A 27220-nucleotide genomic window follows, 5' to 3' on the forward strand; every position below is an offset into this window, starting at 1 on the left:
ATCAATTTAATATGTCCTTCTTTAATAAAAGTATTAATTAAAAATGACTAACCTCAAACTTTCGAACGGTTATGTAGGCTACTCAGCTCAAAAAGACAGTATGGTAAAACAGTAGGCAGATATGCAATATCTAACCTTTGCAAATGGATGCACGTGCATATAAAACCTGTTTTTAAATATTTCCCTGGCTTTAAAATCTGCTTGTACGTGAATACAGGCATACATGTGAATATGCTATTTGTGCCGATGGCTGGAGCAAGGGCCTGCCATGCACATGTGAGAAAGAATGAGCGCGAGGAAGGAAGGATGAAGAAAAAAGAGTGATGTCATAAGCACAGAATGCGAAAGCCTGTCCCTGTTAGAATTTTTTTTTTTTTTCAGCCTCACATTTTTGTGGAAGCGTCTCCACTATTATTAATCTCTGGTCGTCCACACTCTCAGGGGAAGAACACAGGAAATGCCCCTCCCTGCATTCTCTCTCTCTCAAGTAGAGGATCTATTTGCTTTTTATTTGTATGTTTTCTGGAGAGTTATCGTGATGTATTCTCGAGACCTGGACTCTTCAGTCGCGCAGCAGCATGGGCTGGTTCCAAATGTTCTGTCCAGTGAAGGATCCGCCTGGGATCATGTGGACACCTCACAGGTGCTCTGTGAAGAGCCCATCGGTACAGGGAAGAGTTAAAGATTCAGCACAACCTGTTAGATCTAACACGTGCATTAAGGGCAGGTAAGATGGGAAATTGCTGAAATCTTTGCACTTACAGAATAGGGCTTTCTTCAGAAAACTGTTTTAATTACATTAGGCATGTTTAAAAATAATTTTGCTGTTCAATTATAAAATTAAAAGTGTAGCTTTTAGTAGATAAGGTTGAGTCATCTGAAACTATAGAAATGTTTTATGTATAGTACCATTATAGGAATCATGCATTGCTCACTGTTGGTGCATATAGAATGCAATATATAGTGCAGACCGGGGCTAGTTGCACATGGGCTTTAAGTCCATTTACACAAATGCTGGTTTTCTCTTCAAGTGGTTTTTCTCTTCAAGTGGTTTTGTTGATTTCAAAAATCTTAAATGGATAATAATAATATTATAAGGATCTTGAATCATTTATGAATTGTCCTTCAGAAAAAAAATCCATATAATTTATTTTAAAAATATGCAATTTTGGATTTGAATTGCTATCACATTTGGTTATGTGCCTATCACATTATGGTTATCACATTTTAGATTTTTTTTTAATAAGAATTACTGTTGACTAACAGAAACGGTTACCTTTTGTTATGTTTAATAATTATTGTCCTGTTTAAATGTCGCTGGAAAGCCTTTAATTGACAATCGTTGTGACAAATTTACCCCATATTGTGTGGCAAAATATTCACACTTTTTCTTAAGAGAGAGAGAGATACATTTTGTGCATGTTTTTACTAAGATGCTAATCCCATTTAAAAAAAAAATTATTATAATAATTTAGTCAAATATTATTGCCGAATACATTATTTTTGGATGGATGTGTTGGGTTGTCCTAAAGAAATAATCCCTAAATACAAAATACATTATTTGATATTCTTGGAATGGACATGTACTTGCTTAAATCAGATGTTTCTTCTACAGAGGATGTAACAGTGCATAGAAGATGTTTCTGATTATTAGCCTGATGTGATAAAAACCAAAAAAAGCATTGTGATTTAGCTGGCAGGAATGTTTATCCTGTGACTTGAGTTTAGAAATGTGGTTTCAGGCGACAAATTATTGCAGGCCTTTAGTTAGAATCACAGCGTGCCCTATTGGGAATCTCAACACTGTCTGTATCAAGGCGCTGCATGTGCTGGGCAGATCAGGAGCCGGGTCATATGGCAGCTGTGTGGGGCGTGTGAAGATGTGGACGATGAGGCCCCTTGGGGAACTTGAATGTTTGTGTGTATATGTCTTTTAGCTTGTATACTTTTAAGTGTGTGTGACCCCATAGGTCACTGTTTTCCGTTTCTTCGACCCTGTATCTCTACGCTCGCGTTCACAGAAAATGTGCTTGCATCTGGTGCATTTCCGATTTCCAGATCCTGCCAAGTCTTCTCTCGTCTTTTCTTAGCACTGTCTCATTTCTCTTTGTAGTTTCACCACATCCATAAAGAGGTGAAAATCACATTGGAACACAATTTACAAGTTTGAAGCTCTTCAGATTAAACTGATGGCTCATTATTTGATCTGATTATAGTTACATGCTCTTTAATGGACTGTTTAATAAATTATCATTTGTTCCTGTAAGCAATAACTGGTCTTTTTATATTCATTTCATTAAAATAATCAGGTTAAACGCTCCTCAATTAAAGCATCCACTGATGTTTCATCTCAATTTAAAGATCTATCTGCTTGTCTATTCTTGTACCTCAAGTCTCAAAACACACATTGACACACACACACTGACACACACACACACACACACGTTTGTTTTTGTGAAATGTGAGGACATTCCATAGGCGTAATGGTTTTTATACCGTACAAACCGTATTTTCTATCCCCTTACACTGCCCCTAAACCTAACCCTCACAGGAGACTGTGCAGTTCACTTTCTGTGAAAAAAAACTCATTCTGTGTGATTTATAAGCATTTTGAAAAGTGAGGACATGGGGAACGTCCTCATATTTCACCCTCTTTTTGTAATACCTATGTCATAACCATGTCATTATACACATTTGTGTCCTGATATTTCACAAAAACATGCCCACACACACACACACACACACACACAAACGCATTTCATGTTTTATGGGGACATTCCATAGATATAATGATTTTTATTCTGTACAGACTGTATATTATATCCCTTAATGCTAACCCTACCCCTAAACATACCCATCACAGAAAACTTTCTACATTTTTCAAAAAATAATTTAGTATGATTCATAAACTGTTTTCCTCATGGGGACCAAACATGTCCCCACAAGGACAAGGATATTGCCATCTTTGTGTCCCCATAACGTAGGGTTTACCAGGACCACACACACACACAAACAAAGGGTCCTTGAAATCGTCCCACAAAGCTGGAATTGAGCTGAGCAACATAAGTTGACTATTGGGAATAACAAAAAAATGGGGAGAGAACTTTTTTCGAATTCATTTTGGACGGGGGGAATGCAAAAATCTCAGAGCTTTTAAAAACTGGGTTTTCCTTTTTGACTTTGGGGTGAAAAATAACCTGGATATTTCTTTATGACATTCACCCACTCAGGTCAAGAGTTATACCTTAACTTCTGACCTCTGTGTTTTTTATTGCTACCGCAGGAGTTTGAGAATGCAGAGGGAGAGGAATACCCAGCGGATATGTCCACGCCGGCTTCGCCTGCATCTCACACCGGTCCCGACGTCTACATCCTGCCTCTCACCGAGGTCTCGCTGCCCGTCGCCAAGCAACCTGGCCGATCAGGTGGGTCGTTGTCACACCACATCGTTTGATTATTAAAAAGAAGCTTTCAATTTGAGCAGGACCAGATGTGATAGCGCTTAAGAAAGCCCAAAGCTTATTGGGCTTGTTGAGGAATTCCTCCCAGTCCTGAATCCGCTCTGACCCCATCTATGCAACTCCCATACGGGTTTCACATTCTCTGGACTGAGGATATTGTTAATGTGTTCGGTTTCACTTCCAACCCACAAGTTCTCCAGTGTAAAATCTAGAAGAGACCAACGCCCTGCTGCTGCCTCCACTCTTCCCTTCTGGGATGGAAACTGTCCCACAACCCTGCCTTTCTCTGGACCTTCAGAACCCAGGCCAGCTGTTCCTTGCTGATGGCCATGGTTGTGCAAAATTAAACAATTTACCTTACAATTTATGAGTGTGAATTGAATTGTCCACACCCTATAGGAAGCTGAATCTGAATTTGAATGGGAATGACACGATGAGGAAGTTTGTTTGATGAAACACAAATTTCTATTCACTCTTGATATCCTTGGAACCTTTCAAATGCACAAAAGGTTCTTTATATTGGAAAAAGGTTCTTTAGATTTTTTAAATGTTCATTAAACTTAGAAAAAAAGGTTATTTTAAGAGCTGTCTATAAATGGTTCTTCTATGGCATCGCTGCAACAAAAAAAAATTTTTTTTGAAACTTATTTTCTAAGAGTGTATAGGAAACATTTCAAACATATAACAATACTGCTTAAAAGCATAAGGTTAGTAATATTTTATAATGTTTTTGAAAGAAACCTCACTTTGAAAGATGTTCACCAAGGCTATGTACAAAAATACAATAGTTAAATATAATTAAAATAACTGTTTTAAAGTTGTGAAAATCAAGTTTTTAATGTTGTTTATGTCTATTTGGTGTTTTTAATATGTTTTAAGACAAACCACTTGCGAAGTCAAAATCATTGCTGAGTATTTTCTCCTTAAAGCTGCATTAAAAAAAAGACACGGTTTGAAATCACCAGTGTTTCTTAAATCACAAACTACCTTGTAACCAATCACGTCAACGTGTGGACGGGCTTTAGCATATCATTAACTATGTCCGAAGCAGGGGAGTCTCAGGAGAAGCCAGGTTATCCCGTTTAGCAATATAGCGGGTCAATTATGTATATGATGTATATTATGATGTTATGATGAACTATATGCCTTTCTCCACTGACCTTCTATGATGTTCAAAGCATTTCTAAGGATGCTGACTTTTAGAAAGCTGACTGAGATGCTGAACGGGAACATGGTTTGTGTAACATTAGCAACACATTATTAGCTGTTTGATAACTTAGTCAAGCAATGTGTCCGATGCTGTAGAGAGCGATACAAAAAACGCATTACTAATCTGATACATCGACTTGTATACAAGCCTGTATAATTCACTCTTCCGCTTCTGAATCAGTTTCCTTTTCAAACATATATGGCTGAATTAAACCAGTATTTCCACTTGCCACTGTGCAGCATTTACTGCAGTAAAGTTGGATCGAGTGGATCTCACACCAGAGTGAATGGAGCTTTTCATGGATCTGCTAATACTAAATGAAGCAAGCGTGTAAAGTTACATAGAGCATACTATTTTAAGGCATAAATACATTTTCATGGGGGAAACAACTTTTAAATATACCATTTTGGTGATCAAAGATGAGTTTTAAGGGATACAATTATTGACTACAGGGGGAATATTTTAAATGTAATTTATTCCTGTGGTGGTCTTCTGTCTGTCTGTCTCTATTTAAACGTGCTTTTATTTAAAAATTACAGCTATATGAATCTTAAATCTTTGTATTTCAATTAATCTTACATTAAAATTCACATTGCAATTCTGCATCCTGTTTTCCACCTCAATTCAAATTCAGTTCAAATTTATAAACACTGCATTGGAATTTAAAAGACATTGTTCATAGTGCACAATTGCATAGAATAGAGCTTTGGTTCGCACATGGCCTTCAACCATTTTCTTTCTTTTGTCTGTCTCTCTGTACTGGAGTCTATGGATTGACCCTAGACCACAAGGCTGGCGAGAGCAAATATGTTAAAGAGAGACAGGCTGTAGTCAGAATTCGTACAGTTTTTTTGATTTGCGTGCACTTCACTGGTGCAAATTCTCAGAATTAATCTGCCTTTTTGTCTTGTTTTTCAGTAAAAACATCCTTAAAGATTAAGACTTGCTTACATAGAATATTTAGTTTTATTTAAGCAAATTGTTTTAAATTCCAAACAATTCTTCACTCCAGCATTTTTCGTCTCACTCTTCTTCAGTCTTGACCAGAACAAACATCTGCCTGTTGCATAATGCCGCCTCAGCCAGCCTACATAAATGTGCCTTGGAATCTGAGGAATCCAAGAGACCATGTGTACATTCCGATCCATCTGTCTCCCTCTTTCCCATAACAACAGCTCAATTTATTATAGTCTGACAGTGATGCTAACGGCTAATGTGGTGCGATTAGTAAAGGTTAGAGGTTAAGAGGTTGTGGTTATCCAGATCTAGCTCACAGAACTCTCACACAACCCTTACGCAAAAAGTGAAGAATAGATGCAGTATTTTGCCACCTGACGGATAAAATGCTAAAAATCCCACTCTTCGAATGGTGAATGGTATAGTCTACTCTACAGGGCCCATCTGTTAGAATGTGTTTGAGGCGTGGCCGGGATGATGTCACTCCTTAAGGATGAGGTTGAGGTAAGATACAAACGTCCTGCCAGGAAGTGCAGGAGTCTCAGTCACTGTGACACAGATAGCATCTGTCTGTAATCAGACGTGTCGTTCTTCTCTTGGGAAGACAGTTAGATAAACGAAGACGCTAATTGTAGCGTTTATCATCCGATTTGAGAGGTTTCAGCCGAACAGATCATATATTGCACTCTGGTGTGCAGTATCCACCCCAACACAGCTGTGCTCATAAACACACCTCTGAGCACGCGGATACTTTAAAAATGACATAATTTCTTATATAACATGCGCACACACCCTATTTATCACTCCCACTTCATTAATCACAGAAATATTATTCAAACAGATTTGCATTGCTGGGAAAAGTAGACTAGAGGGACAAATTAAAGTAAGACGTGCACAGCAGCAGTAAGCACATTTTAATCGTGTTTGATAATGTATGATAATTTGGATAGAGTGGAATGATTTCTCACCATTATTTTCCCAACAAATGCATTCCCAGCAGCCATCTGGCCAGCGTGTCACTTTCACTGACCAACGCTGTGGTAATGAGCAAGCCAAGGAGTCATTCATCTATATTCAAATACACATCGAGCAAATCCTGATACGTGATGTGATTTTTGTGGAGACCTTGTTGTCATACTGTTGGCAGACCTGTTTTGTTCATATTTGGCCTTTTTGACTAAACTAAAGCTGTGTCCGAAACCGCTCCCTATCTACTATGTAGTGCACTATATTGGTAGACTGCCATTTTGTAGTGGTGTCCGAATTCATTCCTTCACTCCTTTATACCCACAATGCACTCTGATTTACACTCACTGAAGCACTATCCCAAAATCCAACATGAGCCTGAGCATTGAGAGATGCAGTTTGCAATTTTCTTATTCCTGCTTTAACATTTATTTGACAGTTGCTGTATTTTTTACCTTTAATATTTTTTAATGAGTCATTACTTGATTAAAATGTATTAAAATATAGAGAGCCAACAGATGGATTTTAAAATTAATGGATAAGTTAAATAGGCCCATAGTTTTTAGGAATTAACTCAGCTTAATGTATTTTACTAACAGCCAAGTGTTTTACTAAATAATTTACTGAGGTTACGTTGTTGTTAACTGGGAAGACTAAAAGGAAGAAATTAAAATTTGATGGATGGTTTAAAATATTAGTTAATTAGCGTATTCAATCTAATGTAATCATAACGGTTGTCATATTAACTAAAATTAATAAATACATAGAATTACTTAATTAATAATATGTTTACTCTTGTTGCCAGTGTTTAATGATTCATTTAATTTAAAGTTGGCGTGGAAGTATAATTACTGTACAATATAAAGTCATTGTGATTGTTATTGTTAATAACATTGTTTTTAAAAGTAAGGTACTTGTAAGATAAAAGTAGCTACATGTGACAAAGCTGTTTTTGCGACAGCTCCAGGTCTCCGGTGTATAAGGGGTGTGTTCACACTTGGCATGTTTGTTAGATTAAAACCAACCTCTGTTAGTGCGGTTCATTTGAAGAAGTGTGAACGCTGCCATCCGAACCCTGGTGCGCACCAAACAAGCGAACCAAGACCACTGTAAAGAGATGTGACTCGGCCCGCTTCCAAACTAACTCTGTTGCGGTTTGAATGAAATATGAAAGCAACACGTACCAAAGACATGTAAACAAACCAAAAACAGGACGTGATGCCACAAGATGCGAGCCTGAAAAGGACATAATGCTCAAGAATACCTGTTTTTTCTTGTCATAGTCGCGATGTTGCCCATCACCGTTCAGTACAGGAGTCTGAACCGTGTGTCCTAGATCTATGTTTATGTGTGTGACAGAGGGATTCCTGACACTGTTTTGATACCTTTACACATTTTATAAGCTCTTCACGAGTTCTCAGCTGTCAAAATACCACAATATGTAGGTTACGCACATACAACAAGCGCATTTATCCCAGCACACAGCATTGTTTTGGATGTTTGGTAAGTTCCGTCGTGAAATATACACATAAAAGCCAATCAGGTTGTGAACGTATCCCTATGCCTTTAAGTTCAGTATCTTTAGGTTCGGTGTTAAAATGCCAATGTAAACGCTAAGTGGACCAGGACTAAATGTTGTTGTTTTTGGTTGGGACCAAATTAACCAAGTAAACCGAACCGAACCGAAGTCAGCGTCCAAATTGCCTCACTCATTTTCCTTCACTTTCTTCCCATTTAGTGGACTCAACTTCCATGCACTATAGGGAATAGTGAATGAGACAATGGGTGCGTCTCAATCAGCTCCCTAGTTCAGTAGTCACTGATCAGGTTGCAGCCCATTGACTGATTCCCTGATCAGTGCCCTGACTACTGAACTAGGGAGCTGATTGAGACACACCCATAGAGTACGTTATTTCGGACACAGCTTAACACTAACCTGCTGTAAAACACAGCTGTGTTTTGGATCATTGTTGATGGCAAGACTATAAGATGATGTATTATCATCTGGAAATTGTTTTTCACTTTGGATTTGTAATGAAATTTAGTTGTAAGCAGTGAATGTCAACATATTATTTGAAAGTGAATTTGGTTGTAGAATGTTTTTATCACTCCTTTAAATGACAACTCTTTGTATAGAACTAGATTGACTTAAGAATAGCAACAGCTCTGTTAAAGCTCAAACTGGATATCCCAGCAGGGTACTAGAGATTTAGTTTAATACAGTTCTGTTAGTACCATTCACACACTATTATAGTATGTGCTCATAGTTTGAATTAGCTTTTATTTTTATATTTTAAGTTTTCTTTAAAAAAAATTGTAATTTTAAAACTATTTTTTAATATAATATAATATATTTATAAACAGCTTTAATTTATTTACATTTTTTGTAATTTTAAAGTAACTTAAAGGAACACGCCACTATTTTTGAAAATAGGCTCATTTTCCTACTCCCCTAGAGTTAAACAGTTGAGTTTTATCGTTTTTATGCCAATCTCTTAGCATAGCTTAGCATAGGTCATTGAATCTGATTAGACCATTAGCATCTCGCTCAAAAATGACCAAAGAGTTTCGATATTTTTCCTATTTAAAACTTGACTCTTCTGTAGCAGCGCCTGAAAATAGGCTAACTTCCATCAACATAGCCAACATGACAACCTGCTTGCACAGGGACATGCTGGGAACTATTTTCAGGCGCTGCGAAATATCATTGCGCCGCTGCACCCTGGTACAGCAGCAAAGTTCCTTGATTATTATGCAGGAATGAGAGAGTATAGTTCCTAGCCATATCGGCCTAGAAAATCTCAGCTTTTCATTTTCCGTCTGTCTTAGTACACGATGTTACTACAGACGAGTCAAGTTTTACATAGGAAAAATATTGAAACTCTTTGGTAATTTTGGAGCGAGATGCTAACGGTCTAATCAGATTCAATGATCTATGCTAAGCTATGCTAAAAGTGCTACTGCCAGACCCAGAGATCGGCTGAATGGATTCGAAAACGGTAAAACTCAACTTTAACTCTAGGGGAGTTGGAAAGTGAGCCTATTTTCAAAAATAATGGCTATTTATTTCAGTTAGTTGCCAAGGCATCATTTAAAAAAAAAAAAGTTTTTAATCTAATATTTATATTTTATTTCAGCTGTATTTCAATGACCAAAAATTATTTTGATTTTTTTCAGTTTTAGTTAACAATAACAACACTTATCTATGATATCTAAAAGTGTTCTTTATGTTTGGCTTTGTGCTGCTAATGATAGATATCATTAGATACACATTGATTTGATTCATAAATGAATTTCACGTAATTGCAATCCATGCAATTTGTAACTATATCTTCAGTCTCTTCATATTTGCTGTATGGCTGTTTGCAACCCCATTGTAATATAATATTTCGTATCCCGCACCCACATCAAACATTCTGATTTGTTTACCGGCCATTTGCTCTCCCAGACTTAGACTAGAAACCTCAGGAATAATAGCATTAGTGTTTCCATCCCCTTAGTGGTACCAAGCAGCACCGCCGGCATGACAAAGAGCCCAATTCTCCCCAGCGAGGGCTCTCTGAGAGGGGGCAGGCAGAATGAACAGCCTCTACAACACCACATGGGCGTAAAATATGGCTGCTGCATAAAAAGAGGACAGTGAGTGAGACAGTATGTCATGCACCCTTACAATAAACTGTCTGTTTGTGGGCACGATGAGATGAGGGAAAGAGAGAAAGGGGACTTTTATGGCTTTTTGAGATGATAGAGATATGCTAGGATCAGACGGGAGGTTGAATGGTACAGAAAACCACTGGTCAAATCCATCCCTACTGCGACAGTCTTCATCCATTCATCCAGCCTTCTCTGACTCCTGCATTTCAGAAAAATGCTTTTCAAGCAATTTGAAAGATCACAGCGAGATTTTCAACTCTTCAGACAGGCTCTCGAACTTGATTTTGTGCCATTTAACCTCACTCTTGGCCTGAAGATTGCTCACTGTCTTTTGGAGAGGATATTTGGAGGATGATTTTTTTTTTTGCTCGAGGAAAATCTTGATGCGACTTCACTTAATGCACTTACAATGCTCAGTTGTGCAATAAGGGTGTGTTATGTTGGAACAGTTCAAATTAATGTTAACTAATGATGCTAATTTCTCATCATCATTCACATTGAGTTGTTTTTTGCATTTTATTTAGGTTGTATTTTATCAGTTTTGCTTATTTGACAATGCAATGGATCTAATACGCATGTCCAAACGTTTGAGAGAAATGCTGAAAATGCTGCTGTTCTGCTTTTTTTCTAATTTAATGCATTTTTTCATTTCAAATTATCTTGTCAACATATCTTAATCTTCTCCAGCATTAGGATAGAAGCAAGAACATCTGATCGTCTGCACAATAGAAGTATTCTTTTTCGTGTTATGTCACTTTTTTAAATCCTAAAACTTTATAGATTTCATGGGTTTTTGAATGCCAGATATTGCCACTGGTTCAGTTGCCAATTCATATCTTGTTCTGTCTCCTTTAGTCCAGCTCCTGAGATCCACAGATATTGGCCGCCATAGTTTGCTTTACATAAAGGAGATTGGGCATGGCTGGTTTGGCAAGGTAAGTCTAGTTGGTCAACTGTTTATTGTATATTTGTTTTGAATGTGCACCTCACAGACATGGATGCCCTAAGCGTGTACTGCTACGGATCAAAGGTTTAGCTCGGTTTAGCTCTCAAGTTTAGTCCCAAGGATGTAAAAAAAATCTTCCATGCTGCGTTACCTCAGTAATACTCAAGCTTTGATGTGGGACTCGTGTCTTGACTATTCCCTGCGAGAATTTCTGTGTAGCAGTGAATTCCAGAAGCAGTCTTTACTATTTCATAGGAATTCTTGTGCCTCTTTCATTCTCATTCTTTTCTCTTTCTCTCTACTTCTTTGTCTTTTTGTAACACACATACATAAACACACACACACACACTTCCCCAATTACCCCAACTTTCCATTAAATGGGTATGTCCATCTGTATGTCTGTGCCTTTGTGGCTGCATGTTAACCGATGTCTCATCTGGTTTTGTGTTGTTTCGTCTTTCTGCATTTCCTTTTGAGCAACTTTTCGCATGATTCCTGGACTTGATTAAAATCTTTTTGGGTTTGTTTGTGTGTAATATCTGTCTTCGATTTCCTTCCTTCCTTCCTTCCTCTGTGGCCATTTCCTTCTTGTGCACATCTGTTTGTGTGTCACCCTGTCCTTAATTGTGTGTGTTGTCCATTTTCCCTCTGTTCATACCTGTATGTGTGTTTCTGTTGTCTTTCCCTTGTGTGTTTGTGTGTGTTTTGTGTATATGTGTGTCTGTGTGGTGTCGTTCGCAGGTATTGTTGGGGGAGGTTCACTCTGGTCTCAGCAGTACCCAGGCCGTAGTGAAGGAACTGAAGGCCAGTGCCAGTGTGCAGGACCAGATGCATTTCCTGGAAGAGGCTCGGCCATACCGGTAAACAAATCAAGCATTGCTTTTCATAAATCATCATTTATATTTTTTATTTAATCCCTTTTACAAGACTGAATAAGGAGGTTTGTTGATTGATAAGTTGTAGGTTCAAATTTCTCCTAGGGTGACTGTCCTTATAAAAATATACTGTAAAGCCACGTTTCCACCGCAGGTTCTTTCCCTAGGAACTAGGGACTTTGGGTGGTACTCGGTGTGTTTTGACCGCAGGAACCGGGGTCTAAATGAAGTTCAGGGGGAAAATGTACCCCTCAAAACAGCCCAGCTTGTGAAGTAGTACTTTTTCAAAGTTCAGGAACTTTCGGGGGTGGGAATTGCTGATTAGTTGAGTTCATGCAGCATTTTATTTCAACCTAAAAGTCTGTTTCGGTGCATGCTGTTAGGGTAGCCTGGTCTTACCAGACTCCATTGACAAGCATTTACTTCCTTGTATTCTGTTGAAGTTTAAAACTATTGGATCTGCCCAGAGCCACTCTGGATCTGCCATAACCAATCGTTAACGTTTGGTCGTGACGTATGTCATCTCAAACTAGAGCATGACATCAACGTCATCGTTCTCAGCCACTCCCTCTGTTCGCTGATTGGACCGGTAAGAAAACGTAAGAATATACCGCAGTCTCAGACGGAGTACTGAAGGAAAATGAAAATTGAGCAGAAGTACGTAGGAGGGCGGAGTCAGGCTACAGTAAGAGTTGTTTGCTATTCGAATCAACTAAGGAGTTAAAAAAATACGACCAATGGACCAGCAACATATCAGGCTTTATTAAGTGTATTTGCGGATGACGAAATCCAGTGGGCTCTGAAAAGTAGCGCACAGTCCTACGTCACCGAACTAATCTTCACGGTACTTTAGACCGCGATGGAAACGCAGACCGCAGCAGGTCTGGGGGAAAAAAGTTCCTGGGAAAAAAATTCTTGGAACAAATTGTTCCGGGTAATTTCGGTGGAAACGGGGCTTAAGTTGCTTTGGGTTGCTAAATGTCTGCTAAAATGAGTCTAAAACAAACTAAAATGTAGGACATTAAATGGATAGTTCACTCAAAAATGAATATTCTGTAATTTACTCACCTTCATACTGTTCGGAACCGGTATGTCTTTCTTTTTTCTGCTGAACACAAAAGATATTTTGAAGTGGGTTGTCCCATAAAATGAAAGTCAAAGGGTTCCAAAACAACACTGACCTTGACTTTTATTGTATGGAGGAAAAAAACAGCAAATAAACAAACAGAGACATTTTTCAAAATTGTTCTTTCGGGTTCTACAACAGAAAAAAAATAATAATAATACCGATTCGGAACAACATGAGTGTGAGTAAATGATGACAGAATAATAATGATCTCTTGTGGAGAATGACTGCAGTGTATTGTAGTGATGATTGGGGCAAAACTCTTTCTGCAGGTCTCTCCAGCATCCGGCTCTAGTGCAATGCCTCGCTCAGTGCACAGAGGTCACACCCTACTTAGTGGTCATGGAGTTCTGCCCGCTGGTTAGTCTAATAGCTCTGTTTTTCAGTTTTTATTTTATTATATCCTTTTTGTGTTTTTTCCTCTCTAAAACCTCTAACCTTAAGTGTTACATTTTGTCTCATTACATTTTGTATTTCATAAACACGATTCATCAAGCGGATTTGAGGGATAAGAAGTATATTTTTTGTAAGCAGTGTTGGGGGAAATGCATTACAAGTAATGTGAGTTACATTACTTTTACTAGTAAACTACTAGTAAAGTAATACATTACTTTTAAATTTACAACAAAATATCTGAGTTACTTTTTCAAATAAGTAACGCAAGTTACTGTGTTGCATTTCCTTCAGCCTGAGGCTTATTCAGTTCACTTGTGGTGTGAAAATGTAACTTTAATTTTTTTTGTTATTAAAAAACAAACGAGCAAGCCCAGCTCAGATGAGAAAATGTAACACAAAAGTAATGTAACAGATTACTTTCCATAAGAAGTAACTAAGTAACAGAATAAGTTACTTTTTAGGGTGTAACACAATACTGTTGTGTTGCATTACTTTTAAAAGTAACTTTCCTCAACACTGTTTGTAGGAAACCAGATCCTTTTTGCCTGGTGGATGATAAAACAGGTGGGAAAAAAACCCATAGACCATATTTAGAGACCAGAATCTCAGAGTCTTGGTAGAATTAGGCAAGTAAGCAACCACCTAGTACACTGTATACCTAGAACACTAACTAGCAACCACATAGTAAAGCGCTTAAACCTCTCATGATACTATAGCAACCATATAGCAATGCCCTGGCAACCATGCACAACACTCTAATGTTGTGCCTGCTTGTTTTGTAAGTCATTGTGCTATTTTATATGCAAGGGCCACACATGACAGTGTGCTTTATTTTCGTATCATTCTTCTGTTATTGCCTACCTAGGTCACATGTGCTACATCGTTTATTTTAAACAGATCAACATCAAATGTTGCTGCCCTCATAATGTTTTGTTATTTAACGCCCCCCAGTGGATATCTGAGGCAATTCAGGCTGACAGCACACTCCTTTGATGATTATGCATACCGCATTGAATTTACACCTTACCTTTGTAGTTTAGCATTTGTTTTATATTTCCCATGATGACAGGGTGATGTTAAAGGTTACCTGCGCAGCTGTCGGGTAGCAGATCCCATGACCCCTGACCCCTTACTGCTCCAGAGAATGGCGTGTGAGATCACTTCAGGCCTGCTTCACCTTCACAAAAACAACTTCACCCACAGGTCAGCCAACACTTTCATACATACTCCAATGCATGGAATTCTATTTGAATGTGCAAATCCTTTGATTTTAGGAAGTATAATAGTTATAACAATAGTTACATCACATTCTTAATTATCATTCTCAAATAGACTATTGGGAGTATGAAGCTAATGTGTGTGAATAACTGCTTTCCCTGCTTTCCATTTCATGGTTTCTCCCTGCAACAATCTCCTGATGCTGCCTGAGTGTTTTTACTCCACTCCAGCATCAGTGATTTTGTTGCCGGGGGACACCACACGTCTTCAAGCCACTTCGACATGTCCCTGCCAAGATACTTTGAACAGGTTCACAAAGACAAAATCATTATTTTTAGAAAGTAACATAATGCAAGTAAAATTATGGTTATTTCTGGCACTGAATCTGCCCTACTTTGCAACTGTACTGTGTTTATTTTTGTGCATGGTTCCAGTTGAGTAAATAGCATCCAGTTATCTTTGAGCTAGCTAGCGGTATGAAAACATTTAAGCCATGTTCTATTTTCAGAAGGTGCTTATCAAATGTTTATTTATTTATTTATGTTGCTCTGACTTTCTGCAGTGATCTGGCTTTAAGAAATTGCCTGCTAACATCAGACATAAATGTCAAGATTGGAGACTATGGACTATCGCAAAAGAAGTACAAGGTATGAACACTTTACAGTTTATCTATACAGTTTTTATATATCTATAATATCAATAAATTCATAAACATGAGTTTTGGATTACATTCATTTACTTTTCAATGTTGGTTTTGAGCTTTTTCACTCTTCATATCTTATCATCCCCAGGACGACTACTTTGTGACATCAGACCAGACCTGGATTCCTTTACGTTGGATTGCCCCTGAACTCGTAGATGAGGTTCATGGTAACTTGCTGGTGGTGGACCAAACCAAGGAAAGCAACATCTGGTCAGTACCTTTACTCAAGGCTGCAACAAATTACACATTTTTGCATCTGTGTGGGGGAAGTACAACATAAATAAATATAGCTGCAAGCAGCAATACCGGGGCCAAGCGCAAAGAAGAAGACAAGACATGCCAAAATGGCTGGCAGTGTCAGATCAACTGCAGCAATGAGCAATTAATCACATTTTAATATGATTTTAGGCAAAAGGCTGAAAAATGCATTGTAGTCTGAGAGTGTCAGACCAACTGCAACAATTAACAATTATACAGTTTAAGAAGATTAGGCAAAATGGCTGAAATATCATATATTGAGTCACTGATAATATAAGTTAATGGTTTATCACTTTTGACCAATAGGTGGCACAGATACGAAATTGATGTGGTGTGGTCAGAATAAGCGAACAATGACACATGCAAAGTTTGATGCCAATATGTCAAAGCATTGCAGAGATACAGCCTCAAGAGTAATTTTGGCATAATGGCTCAACTTCGTCGCTGCGGTTTACAAAAACGGTTTCATCTATTGATGCAAAATCCCTAACTTTTTGTTGACACAGTCTGAAGATGATACGATTCGATTTTGGTGGAAATTGGACAAACGGTCTAGGATGAGTTTGAAAAAGTAGGTTTTGATCAAATAAGAACATTGAGGACAGGATGTTTGACCAAATATGGAAAAATTAGTATCTCTGTTCTCGGCATGAGCCAATGACTGTATTATGACCAGTTTCATTAAACTAGGCTAATTTAATCAAAAGTTATTAGCATGTTTGTAAATTTTGTTATAACCTCTGACCACAAGGTGGCACTGCCCCAAAACATTTTGAGTACCTTCAAAGCATGGTGCGGAAGACATGATTTTTGGACAAACAGTTCAAAAGTTATAAGCAAAAATAGCCATTTTTTGTATCTCCGGACCAGTAGGTGGCGCTGCGCCGAAACGCTGCATGTTGCTTCAGGTCATGCTTGTGATGACATATACCAAGATTGGTTTGAATACGATAAAGCGTTGTGGAGATATAGGCTTATGAGTGTTTTTGCAACCGCTACGCAAAATTTGTGTGCGCGTTTATCGAAAACGATTTGACAAATCAACTTGATTTGCAAGATTTTTTGTCAGCATGGTCTGAAGATGATCTGGTTCAATTTTCGTGCAAATCGGACAAACCGTCTAGGACGAGTTCGTAAAAGTAGGTTTTTTGGAAAATTAAAAATGGCGGGGAAATTATCATGACCGAAAATGACATCATAGGTTGCAATTGAATCGGCATGAGCCAATGACTCTATTATGACCAGTTTCAATATACTAGGCTAATTTATTCAAAAGTTATTAGCATTTTTGTCAAGTTTGTTATATCTTTTGACCACAAGGTGGCACTGCCCTAAAACTTTTTGAGTACCTTCAGGGCATAGCAAGGAAGTCACATACCGAGTTTAGTAACAATATACTAATGCATTTGTAAAATATAGCATTTTTTGACAAAATTCAAAATGGCCGACAGCCAAAATGGCCGATATGGTAAAATTGAATATCAGACGACTCGGCATGCCGTCCTGAATGTAACGAGACCACTTTTATGATTTTTGGACAAACAGTTCAGAAGTTATAAGCAAAAATAGCAATTTTTCGTATCTCCGGACCAGTAGGTGGCGCTGCGCCGAAACGCTGTATGTTGCCTCAAGTCATGCTTGTGATGACATGTACCAAGTTTGGTTTGAATACGATAAAGCGTTGCGAAGATATTGCCTTAAGAGTGTTTTTGCAACCGCTACGTAAAATTTGTTTGCGCGTTTATCGCAAATGATTTGACGAATCAACTTGATTTGCAAGATTTTTTGTCAGCATGGTCTGAAGATGATCTGGTTCAATTTTCGTGCAAATCGGATGAACCGTCTAGGACGAGTTCGTAAAAGTAGGTTTTTTGGAAAATTCTAAATGGCGGGAAAATTTTTATGACGGAAAATGACGTCATAGGGTGCAATCGAATCGTGCAAGGAATCAGAGGAAAAAAGAATTTTGTTTCTAGCCCTTATGGTTCAAAAGTTATTAGCATAAACATGAGTCAAATTATGGACTGATGGTGGCGCTAGAGGGATTGAGTTTGAGACTCCAAATTTGCTACGGTGACATTTCAGACTGTCTTCTATTAGTGTGCCAAATTTCACAACTTTTTACCATACGGTTCTATGGGCTGCCATAGACTTCGTGGCGGAAGAAGAAGAAGAAGAAGAAGAAGAAGAAGAAGATGAATAATAATAATAAGAACGGGAACGGTTTCAATAGGTGCCTTCGCACCTTCGGTGCTTGGCCCCTAATTATAATGTTGAATTTGGGCCTTTGTTTTTGCAGTTTAGGAAGAACCCACCACCTCTTAATTTACCTTTATTATTGTAGTGTCTATATGGCTACTAGATAGATAACAAGTCATTGGTTGATGCATGAATTGCTATTAGTTACTAGAATATGTTATACTTTCTCTCTGTACACAGGTCACTTGGCGTAACTATCTGGGAGCTGTTTGAGTTGGGGAATCAGCCCTACCGACATTATTCAGACCGACAGGTTCTCAGCTATGCTGTGAAGGACCAACAATTGAAGCTGCCCAAGCCACTTCTTAAGTACCCTCTTGCTGACCGCTGGTGGGTGTCTAATAAACTTTATATTGCTCTTCTTACTCATTTAATTAACCATTACCTAGAGTTAGAGCCCTGAATTTTCACATTTCCCCCCTTGTCTTATTGGAGTCATTGCTCTTAAAACTATTTAAATTTTCTCTTTCCAGGATCACATTCATGATCAAATTTCTTTCATAGAAGTGATCAAGTGTACACTGCAAAACAGTATAACACAATATACAGTTATATTTCCACAATTTCCATATATTTCCATATTTCCATAAATTCATGAAATAAAATACATTTGCTGGAGGACCAACACTGCATTAGATATTAAGACTTTTTTATAGATTGTATCTTGAATATAATAATAATAATAATAATAATAATAATATGTAAAATGCATTTTGTCTCAGTGAACTTAGAATGTAAAAAACTGTAAAGAAAATGTAAACAAATTAAAAACAAGTGAAACAAATCTCCCAACCGTACTAAAACATACAATTATATTTAAGATGCAATATCTTATGCAGTGTTGCTTCTCAAATAAATGTATCTTGTTTTTTTTAGATTTATTATCAAAAGACCTAAAGGCTCATTAAGAAGTCATTTTTGGCCGTGTATTTTTAGAAGTGTTTGCCCTAAAAGTGTTTGTGTTTCTGTTTCACCAGGTATGAAGTAATGCAGTTCTGTTGGCTTCAGCCTGACCAGAGGCCCAATGCAGAAGAAGTTCATCTGCTGCTTAGTTATCTTTGTGCCAAAGGAGCCAGTGAGGCAGAGGAAGATTTTGAGAGACGCTGGAACTCCATGAGACCAAACACAAGTCATGCTAATCACCATGGAGCTGGTGCACTTGCAATCAACATACCCCTCTCATCCACCAATTCCTCATTCCCCCTACTGGAGCAGTTCCCCACTGGAGACGGCTACCATTCAGAATCTGGAGATGACATCCTAACAGTTACCGAAACCAGCCATGGCCTCAACTTTGAGTACAAGTGGGAGCAGGCACAGGCTGAACAGCACTACCATTCGTCATCCACCACGGGCACTTTGGGTCAAAGCAATCCCCACTGTCAGGAGGTCTACTACCCTCCAGGCGGGATAGTGGGGGGATGTGCTGTTGAAGGACTCGCCCTAGGGGTTTCTCCTTCATATTATGAGCCCAAACAACTACATACACCTGGCGTGGTACCAGTCCTGAGTGCTCATAGTCCACCAGTGAGTAATGAGTACTATATCCGCATTGAGGAGCCAATACAAAGCAATATTGATATGAACTTCACTATGTGTGCTTACAGTCCAGAGTTCGGGGACAGCCATGGGAGCTTTCTAACAGGTAGTGGAGACTCTGGGGAGTGTATGAACTGTCCCCCTGATGCTAAACCAGACATTTACTGGTCAGCAGATGTCCATAAAAGCAGTGCCTATGATTCTGATACCAGTCCTGCCATGTCTCTAACTATGGAGCCTCTTTTGGGACATGGTAGCCCCCTTAGGGCATGGGAGTCTGGTCATTATGTCTCATACAAAGACAGGGATGGAGGTTACTACTATGAACCATCACCTCCTAAGGTCATGGAGCACTACCTGATACGAGACCCAACAGAGCCTCCAGAAGAGAGCTGGGGGTCTCGAAGCCTGAGACAGGCACTTGGGGAACTGGAGGACCCTTTAGGCATCTCACCATCACTCGGAAGTCCGCCACATGGCTATGCTGATCCTTACTTGGAGAACATTCAAGGCTCCATTATAGGAAAGAACGTTACAGGAGGATACTATGATATGATGGGCTCCTTGAGGAAAACTATGCCTGGTAGCCACTCAGTTTGTATTGACATGGCATCAGGTGGTGCTATATTTGTAGGACGAGATGACACCGACTCTGATGAAGAGGAAGACATCTTTGTGGAGAGAAGAGGAAGAAGCTGGTCCACCAGCAATCCAGTAAATACAAACACAAGGACTATGCGTCAGAGGCAGGGGTCTTGCCACCAGGATTCGTATGCAGACTTCCACTACACTATGCCAATGACTGATGTTGAGGATACGTGGCCAGAAGAGCAGACCCTGCCGTACCATATGGTTAAACCTGTTGACTACTTAGAGACAACGGTCAAAAGCAACACTTGCTTGGTACATGGAAGACACATAGCTTCAAATCCTTCACCCGAGTGCAACTCGTATATCCATATGTGCCATGAACCCAGAGAGGCTGAAGTATATCCTGTACCATGTTGTCAAGCTTTGAGCAGTTCACATTTTGTAGACCCTCTAACAGGAACACTTGTGAGGAACTGCTTCATGATCGACTGTATTCCAGGGAAAACCATGACATTGCCCCAAAAAGACCAGCAATTAGGCCAAGCACCTTTATCTGCTGGACATATAGTCTCCAAAATAGAGTCATCAAGGGAAGGAGCCAAGCACTTTGACATTTCAGAGCAATATGTGGATATTGCGGTAGGAGAAACAAACTCAAAACAAGAAAAGGCTTTGCATCAAGAAGCATCTCCAGCAGATCCTCAAACTGAAATTACTGCTATCCATCGACAGTTGGAAAAATCCCCATCAGAGTTACCCAAATCAGAGCAAGAGTCAGAGTTGAGTAAGACAGCGGACAGCGGTGTGGACCATGGACGCTCTAGTATCAGCCTAGTAGAGATTGATGACTGCAGCGATGATGACATCACTGATGTAACCTCAGGGATTTTTGGTGAATTCACAGTAGAAGTAGAAACTGTTGACTACACCAATCCAACATTCAAGTCATTACAAAAGCAGGTCGGTACCCCGTACTCCATGGACTCTATTGACATACCGTCTACAGCATGTTCTAGTGAGACACTCAGCCCTGCCTCCATCCATCCATCAAGCTCTCCAAAGACTGTGGACAGTGGTTATGACACCGAAAACAATGAATCTCCAGAGTTTGTCCTAAAGGAACCCCATGAGCTACAAGATTCCAAGTCTTTTATCCAACCCTTGGGAAAGGTAACATCTGAGACTGACTTTGTCAGTGAAAAACAAGAGATTAAAAGGGCAGAGGTTGAGAAGCTGGTGGACAATGTTGATACTGTAATGGCCTTGACAACATCTGAGAGCAATGATGGAGAGCTGAAAGCACTGAGTGATAAAACTCCATACAGAGATTCGGCCTACTTCTCTGACTATGATGCTGGGAAAGATAAAGAAAGCGAAGAGGACATCAATGAACTTGAAGATCAGAAAGATGGACTGGAGGAAATTATAGATAAAGAGGAGCTACCTCTTCCACAGAAGGAGACAGATGGAGATGAAAGTCTATTGCCATCTACAAAGGACAGTGAAAAAACTCCCGAAAAGGCTGAAGATGCCACCTCAAACATTCTATCAAATATAGATGAAGGTGTGTCTGCTTGTGATACAATCTGTAGTGTGTCTCTCTCGCCTCCTGATAATGAAGTGTCTGCCATAAAAGATTATTTGGATGATGATGATGATAAAAATCTTAGTGTAGATTCAGATCTTTCTGCAGAACTCGCACTACCTGAATCTGAAATATCGGATTCAAATGCTTTGCTTGGTCCTGATGTAAAGCAAGAAGAATCTTTCACACAAGTTGGCACTGAAGATAGTCAGTCTCTTGACCAAGTATCTTCTGAAGGCGATGTTGCAAACACTAAAATTGAGTCCCTTTCAGAGGTCCTCGTTGATGAGAATGAAGAGGCCATAGTCAAAGATGTGAGCTGTACTAATTTGTCTGAAGAGGAATTAGCGTCTCAGAAGGAAACAGCAGAAAGCAACAGTTTCTCTACACATGAGGGGCTTGAATCCAGGAGTAAGGACTGTGAAGAAGGAGGACGTAAAAGAAGCTCCATGCGTTCTGGCTCTCCTCCCCCTCCACTAGAAGGACGGGTATCTCCCACAGATGGAGAGGAGGCCGATGAGGAAGATGGCGACTCTGAAGACAGCGATGAATCCGATGAGGAGCTGCGCACATACAGCATCCAGGAGCAGAGCGAAGAAAGCGAGGATGAGTTGACGGTTCCTATTATTGTGAGTGACTGCAGTGATGCGCACAAACTCAGAAGCCTACTTAAGATGCCAACGCTGCTCAGTGATTCACTGTCTGACGAAAGTGAAAGCAAAAAGAAGGTGGTGTCCTTCTTCGATGATGTCACCGTCTTTCTGTTTGACCAGGTATTTATTGTCCAGATATTTCGACATGGTTTTCAATGACATCTTGAATCATATTGAGTACTTTTGAAGTTTACTCATAAAATTTGTTTCAACACCTCCAGGAAAGCCCAACCAAAGAGCTGGCAGACCACAGTTTTCCCTTGGGTGGAGAGTCAAGCAAACCGAGTGCAAAGAGTAAAGTGCAAAACCAGCAGGAAAAAGTCAATGCCTCCGATGACTCTTCTGATGGAAACATCTCAGAAGAGAGTAAGAGTCTTTTTTTTCCTTTTGCTTTTCACTGCAGAAAAGATGTGTCTATCACGCTAACTATTTACCATTCTGCTTTGTCTTTAATCTTAGGTGCAGGGTTTGAATGGGAAGATGATTTCCCATTGTTGCCCCTTCCCACATCTTCCAAGGGGTCTCCTCCAGGCATCACTGCAGAGCCGAGCCTACCGACCGGCAGCACTAAACCTGCGGCACAAGTCTCCCGTTTTACCGTTTCTCCATCCAATGTGTCACGTTTCTCCATTACACACGTCTCGGATTCAGATATGGATTCTGCAGGAGGTGAGACAGCACGTTTGAAGCAGTGTTTTTATCATTAACGGAAGTTGAATTAAAACGCCTAGACCGGCATTTTGACATTATTTGACAATATGCGCAATCTGACGCAAAAATTCAAGCCATTTAACACCAACAATATTCATCTGGAGCAAATGAAACGAGCGAGTAAGGAGAGGTGGGTCTATGTGTCAACTCACTGTCAGAGAGATCACAAGAGAGCTTAGTGTATCTATTCTGCAGAAATGTGTGTTAGAAGCATATTTCAGTATTGAAATGTTTCGGAAAATCGTTATTTTTGACAACTACGTTGCAACAAGTTCATTATTTCACATGCCTTTTTAAAAGACTACAATTGAAAAATGTATATTATATACATAAAATCCAACCCGACTAAGTGGCTAGGTCCGTGTAGCATCGCCCTTTTGCGTCCATTCCTTTTTCCTTTTTTTAACAAAAAAATTAATGGTTATTGTATTTTTAAATGCTATGTTGGATACCAAAATTTGTATTAAAACAGTATACACAAATTTCATGCGCATGAAATAAAATATTGACTTCTTTTAAGATTTTTGTTTATTACGTTTTGCATCTTTAAACCAAAATTAAAAATGGACAGATTAAAGTCCTTTTTTAAATTAGGCCTGCTGTTTCTCCCACACTTTCGATAGCCTGAAATCAGGATAAAAGGCCTACATGACTTGATTTTAAAAATGAAACCGGCATTGCAGATGCAGAGCACCTGTCCCAACATGGTGACGGGCAAGATTGCTCCCCTTTTGTTCCCGTTCAAAAATAAATCAACCCATTCTCACTCACGAGGGGTCCGATACTGCCGCATGTCCAAGAGAATGCTGGCGGCAGTATCGGACCCCTCGTGAGCCTTGTTTATACTCGACGCGTCCGCAAGAGCGCGAGGGTGCGCGCGGCAAAAATTACGTCAACACGGAGTGGGCGGTCGTGCGCGTTGGGTGCGCAAGACCACATTTCGCCCTGGTGGTGTGCAGCGCATTTTTTGTAACAGCGCGCGCAACTCTGCATCCAAAGATGCCTGAGTTCTAGGCGAATCTAGCCGAACATGACGTCTCATCACACCGGCACCCAGTTTGCACATACAAATTAGGTGCTTATATTTACAAAATGAGTCTACAAAAGCAGAAATAAGCCCTTTTAAATAGCGATCCATGTTTAATTTAAAAAATCCCGAAACTAAATGAAAATGTTTAGTGAAATTAGGAAATATTTAAGAGATTGATAATTTAGTTGTATACATGTGTGCATATATTTTGTTCTCATGTCACTAGTAATATCAAGGTTTACTGAGTTTTACACAATCCTTTTGTAGTGTGGTTTTTGGTGAAGCTTAGGCTACTAAAATAATATCATCACCTGAGTACATTAGCCCACTTCTTCTCGACGCTTTTTCCTGATGGTTTATAAAACAATTACTCCGGGTCGCCCTCTGTCGTTTCAAAGAATAGCACAACGGCGAGCGCGTCAAGTATAAATGCCTCGTCCGTTTGGCGCAGTCAGCGGAGGCTCGCGCTGCGGAGCCTGGCGAAAGTATAAACAAGGTTAAAGTCGACTAGTCATCGACTAGTAGGAGTGACTGCGTTACACGCCACTGCTGAAATCCACCTGCATTTGGTGGGTGTTAATGTCAAGCCCTGGGGATAATTTTCTCAAGTTAATTAAATATAAAGCTAATGTAAAGTTGTGTTTTTACTCTATTTTAAAGGGAGCAGTGAAGACGGTGAAAGAGAGTGAATGATCATACTACTGCCAGCAGTGACCTGCACTGACAGACCGCCCCCCGTTTTTTTTGGGTTTTTTTTATTAAGGAGACCTCAGTAAAAAGAGGGTTTGGATCTCTTTGGAAACAGTTTTTGGATTCCCTCAAAGACAGTGCCTCTTAATGTCATCAAACCCGTCAGAGTGTTTGCCCAAAAACATGTGGAAATTACTAAACATAATAAGAGACAAAAATATTATAAATGAAAGAGAGTTTGGATGGATCTGCTTAGTTCACATGGACCTACTGAAAACTGACTGTGACTGTTTACAACATCAGATACTGTATTTTTGGAAAGTGTTGAGACGCTAAAGGTATCACTGCATCAACAATTGATTGAGACCATCTTAGCGAAATGTAACAAAACTAAACCGGACTGATTTTTACTGTGAAATACAAATGCAGTGTTGTTTATCTAGAAAAGGCGGAGTTTTAAGTGTTTTTATGACTAAAATGAAGTTCACGACACACAGCTGCCTTGTGTTTGTCACCTGCCTGAGAGTAGCATTGTGTTATGGTGACATGGCATTCTAAAAATCACTTTTATGATATTATTAATAATCACACTGAATTGGATTATTATTATCAAATCTATTTCTTCATCGTTTGCTCAGAGTTTTAGGTCATGTTTGTTATTTATTTACTTATTATTCAGTCAATTATTTTGCTGTTCATAGCAGAAATCATGTTCCCTTGAGTTTGACTGAATATCTGCAGCTATTCAATAATATATAAAATGATTACCTTTTTAAAGTATTGAAGTTTTAAGAGTAGACAAGTAGAAAATCTTCATAATACTCAAAAATAAACATCAAACGATATATAATTGACAACATATTATGTAATGGGGGATTTCAATGGTTTGACATGTATTTAATGATGTATTTAGGGTGACTACTGGTGAAGAGGGACACTTGAGCTAAATCATCATCATTAACATTAATGTAGCCATTTGAATCATATTATATATATATATATAAAAACAAAGGTGATCAGAAAGTGTTGCACTTTACCTGTATTCACCCTATTTAAATGATGCTGTACATGCCTGCTGTCTTTTGGGGATTGAAGCCGGGTTGTATTATGATCAGGGTGTTAATAATATACATAAAGAGTGTTATTTATTAGCCAACACATGTTTTATATTTCCTCGAAGAACAGATTGCAATTGCAATGCTTAACAGACTGTCATGCTGAACTAGATGTTGGACTTTATCAACTGACCAATAGGAACAATTGAAACAAAATGGATCTTTCTTCTCATATGGTTGGGAAACAACGTGATCAAGGAGGACGAGCCTGCAGATGTGACCGAGGACAGTGTACAGTGCGGAGAGACTCGATGCTACCTGCACACTTCTGTGCGTTAAATCTCGTTACGCTACTCTCGATATGTTCTGTTTGTTTGCCTGTGAAGGCATTTATTCTATGTAACCGTCTAGCTTAGGTTGAACTAGACCACAGTCTGTACTATTTTTGTATTTGATTCAACAATTTTAAACTACTGAAAGATCAAATGGGAACTCAGGAGGTAAAGGGAAAATATGTGTTTTCTGCCAAAGAAATGTATCACATGATGAGGCACGAGCCGGATTGGTGTCCTGTAATTTATTCTTATCCAGAGCGGCAGATTCGCAGATTTTTTTCCCTGGGAAATTTTCTTCTACAATGGTTTTGAATTGCAGTATAATGTTAAGCGAGAGTGGTTGTAAGTCTGTTCATCAAATGTGTCAAACTTAGTGAGAAAAATAAAACTATTCTGTTTGACGGTTCTCTCTTTGAGTTTATTATTGTCTTATACACAAGGGTTTAATTCAAAACTTTTAGGGGTTCCCATCATGGCATTGTTTTATGGATTTTGTTTAGTTCTGTACAGGGTCCGGAATGACATCATCATGTATATACTTTAAATGTTAAATGTCTGTGGAGGAGCTCTGACCTCATTTGTGGTACAATTTTATTTGCACTAAATTACTCTGGGACTATTTCCGCCTGGATTTGGCCTACCCAAATTGAAAAGCTTCCCATACCCACATACAGTGGTCTAAATACAAAGTTTTGGTGTGATTTTATAAAAGACACCTGTCCACACACTCAATCAAATAAACAGACTCCAACCTCTCCACAATGGCCAAGACCAGAGAGCTGTGTAAGGACATCAGGGATAAAATTGTAGACCTGCACAAGGCTGGGATGGGCTACAGGACAATAGGCAAGCAGCTTGGTCAGAAGGCAACAACTGTTGGCGCAATTATTAGAAAATGGAAGAAGTTCAAGATGACGGTCAATCTCCCTCGGTCTGGGGCACCATGTAAGATCTCACCTCGTGGGGCATCAATGATCATGAGGAAGGTGAGGGATCAGCCCA

General features: G+C 39.1%; 1 protein-coding gene across 2 annotated transcripts; it reads left to right on the forward strand.

Annotated features, from left to right (window-relative positions):
* The first annotated feature begins 610 nt into the window (after positions 1-610).
* aatkb (apoptosis-associated tyrosine kinase b) lies at positions 611-26624 on the forward strand. Of its 2 annotated transcripts, XM_079801197.1 has the most exons (13): positions 611-727; positions 3284-3425; positions 11104-11183; positions 11936-12054; positions 13468-13555; positions 14661-14794; positions 15372-15456; positions 15601-15722; positions 18210-18359; positions 19007-22517; positions 22619-22763; positions 22857-23066; positions 24799-26624. In XM_079801197.1, exons 2-13 carry the CDS (start codon positions 3323-3325, stop codon positions 24825-24827), a joined length of 4776 nt encoding a protein of 1591 aa, XP_079657323.1. In that variant the 5' UTR covers positions 611-727; positions 3284-3322; the 3' UTR covers positions 24828-26624. The 2 variants fall into 2 exon arrangements, with proteins under 2 accessions (XP_079657323.1, XP_079657324.1); XM_079801198.1 differs by lacking the exons at positions 611-727; positions 3284-3425; positions 11104-11183; positions 13468-13555 and having other exon boundaries at positions 11733-12054.
* Positions 26625-27220: the final 596 nt, after the last annotated feature.

The sequence above is a fragment of the Gobio gobio genome, assembly GCF_949357685.1.
Source record: "Gobio gobio genome assembly, chromosome: 20".
Classification (NCBI taxonomy): domain Eukaryota; kingdom Metazoa; phylum Chordata; class Actinopteri; order Cypriniformes; family Gobionidae; genus Gobio; species Gobio gobio.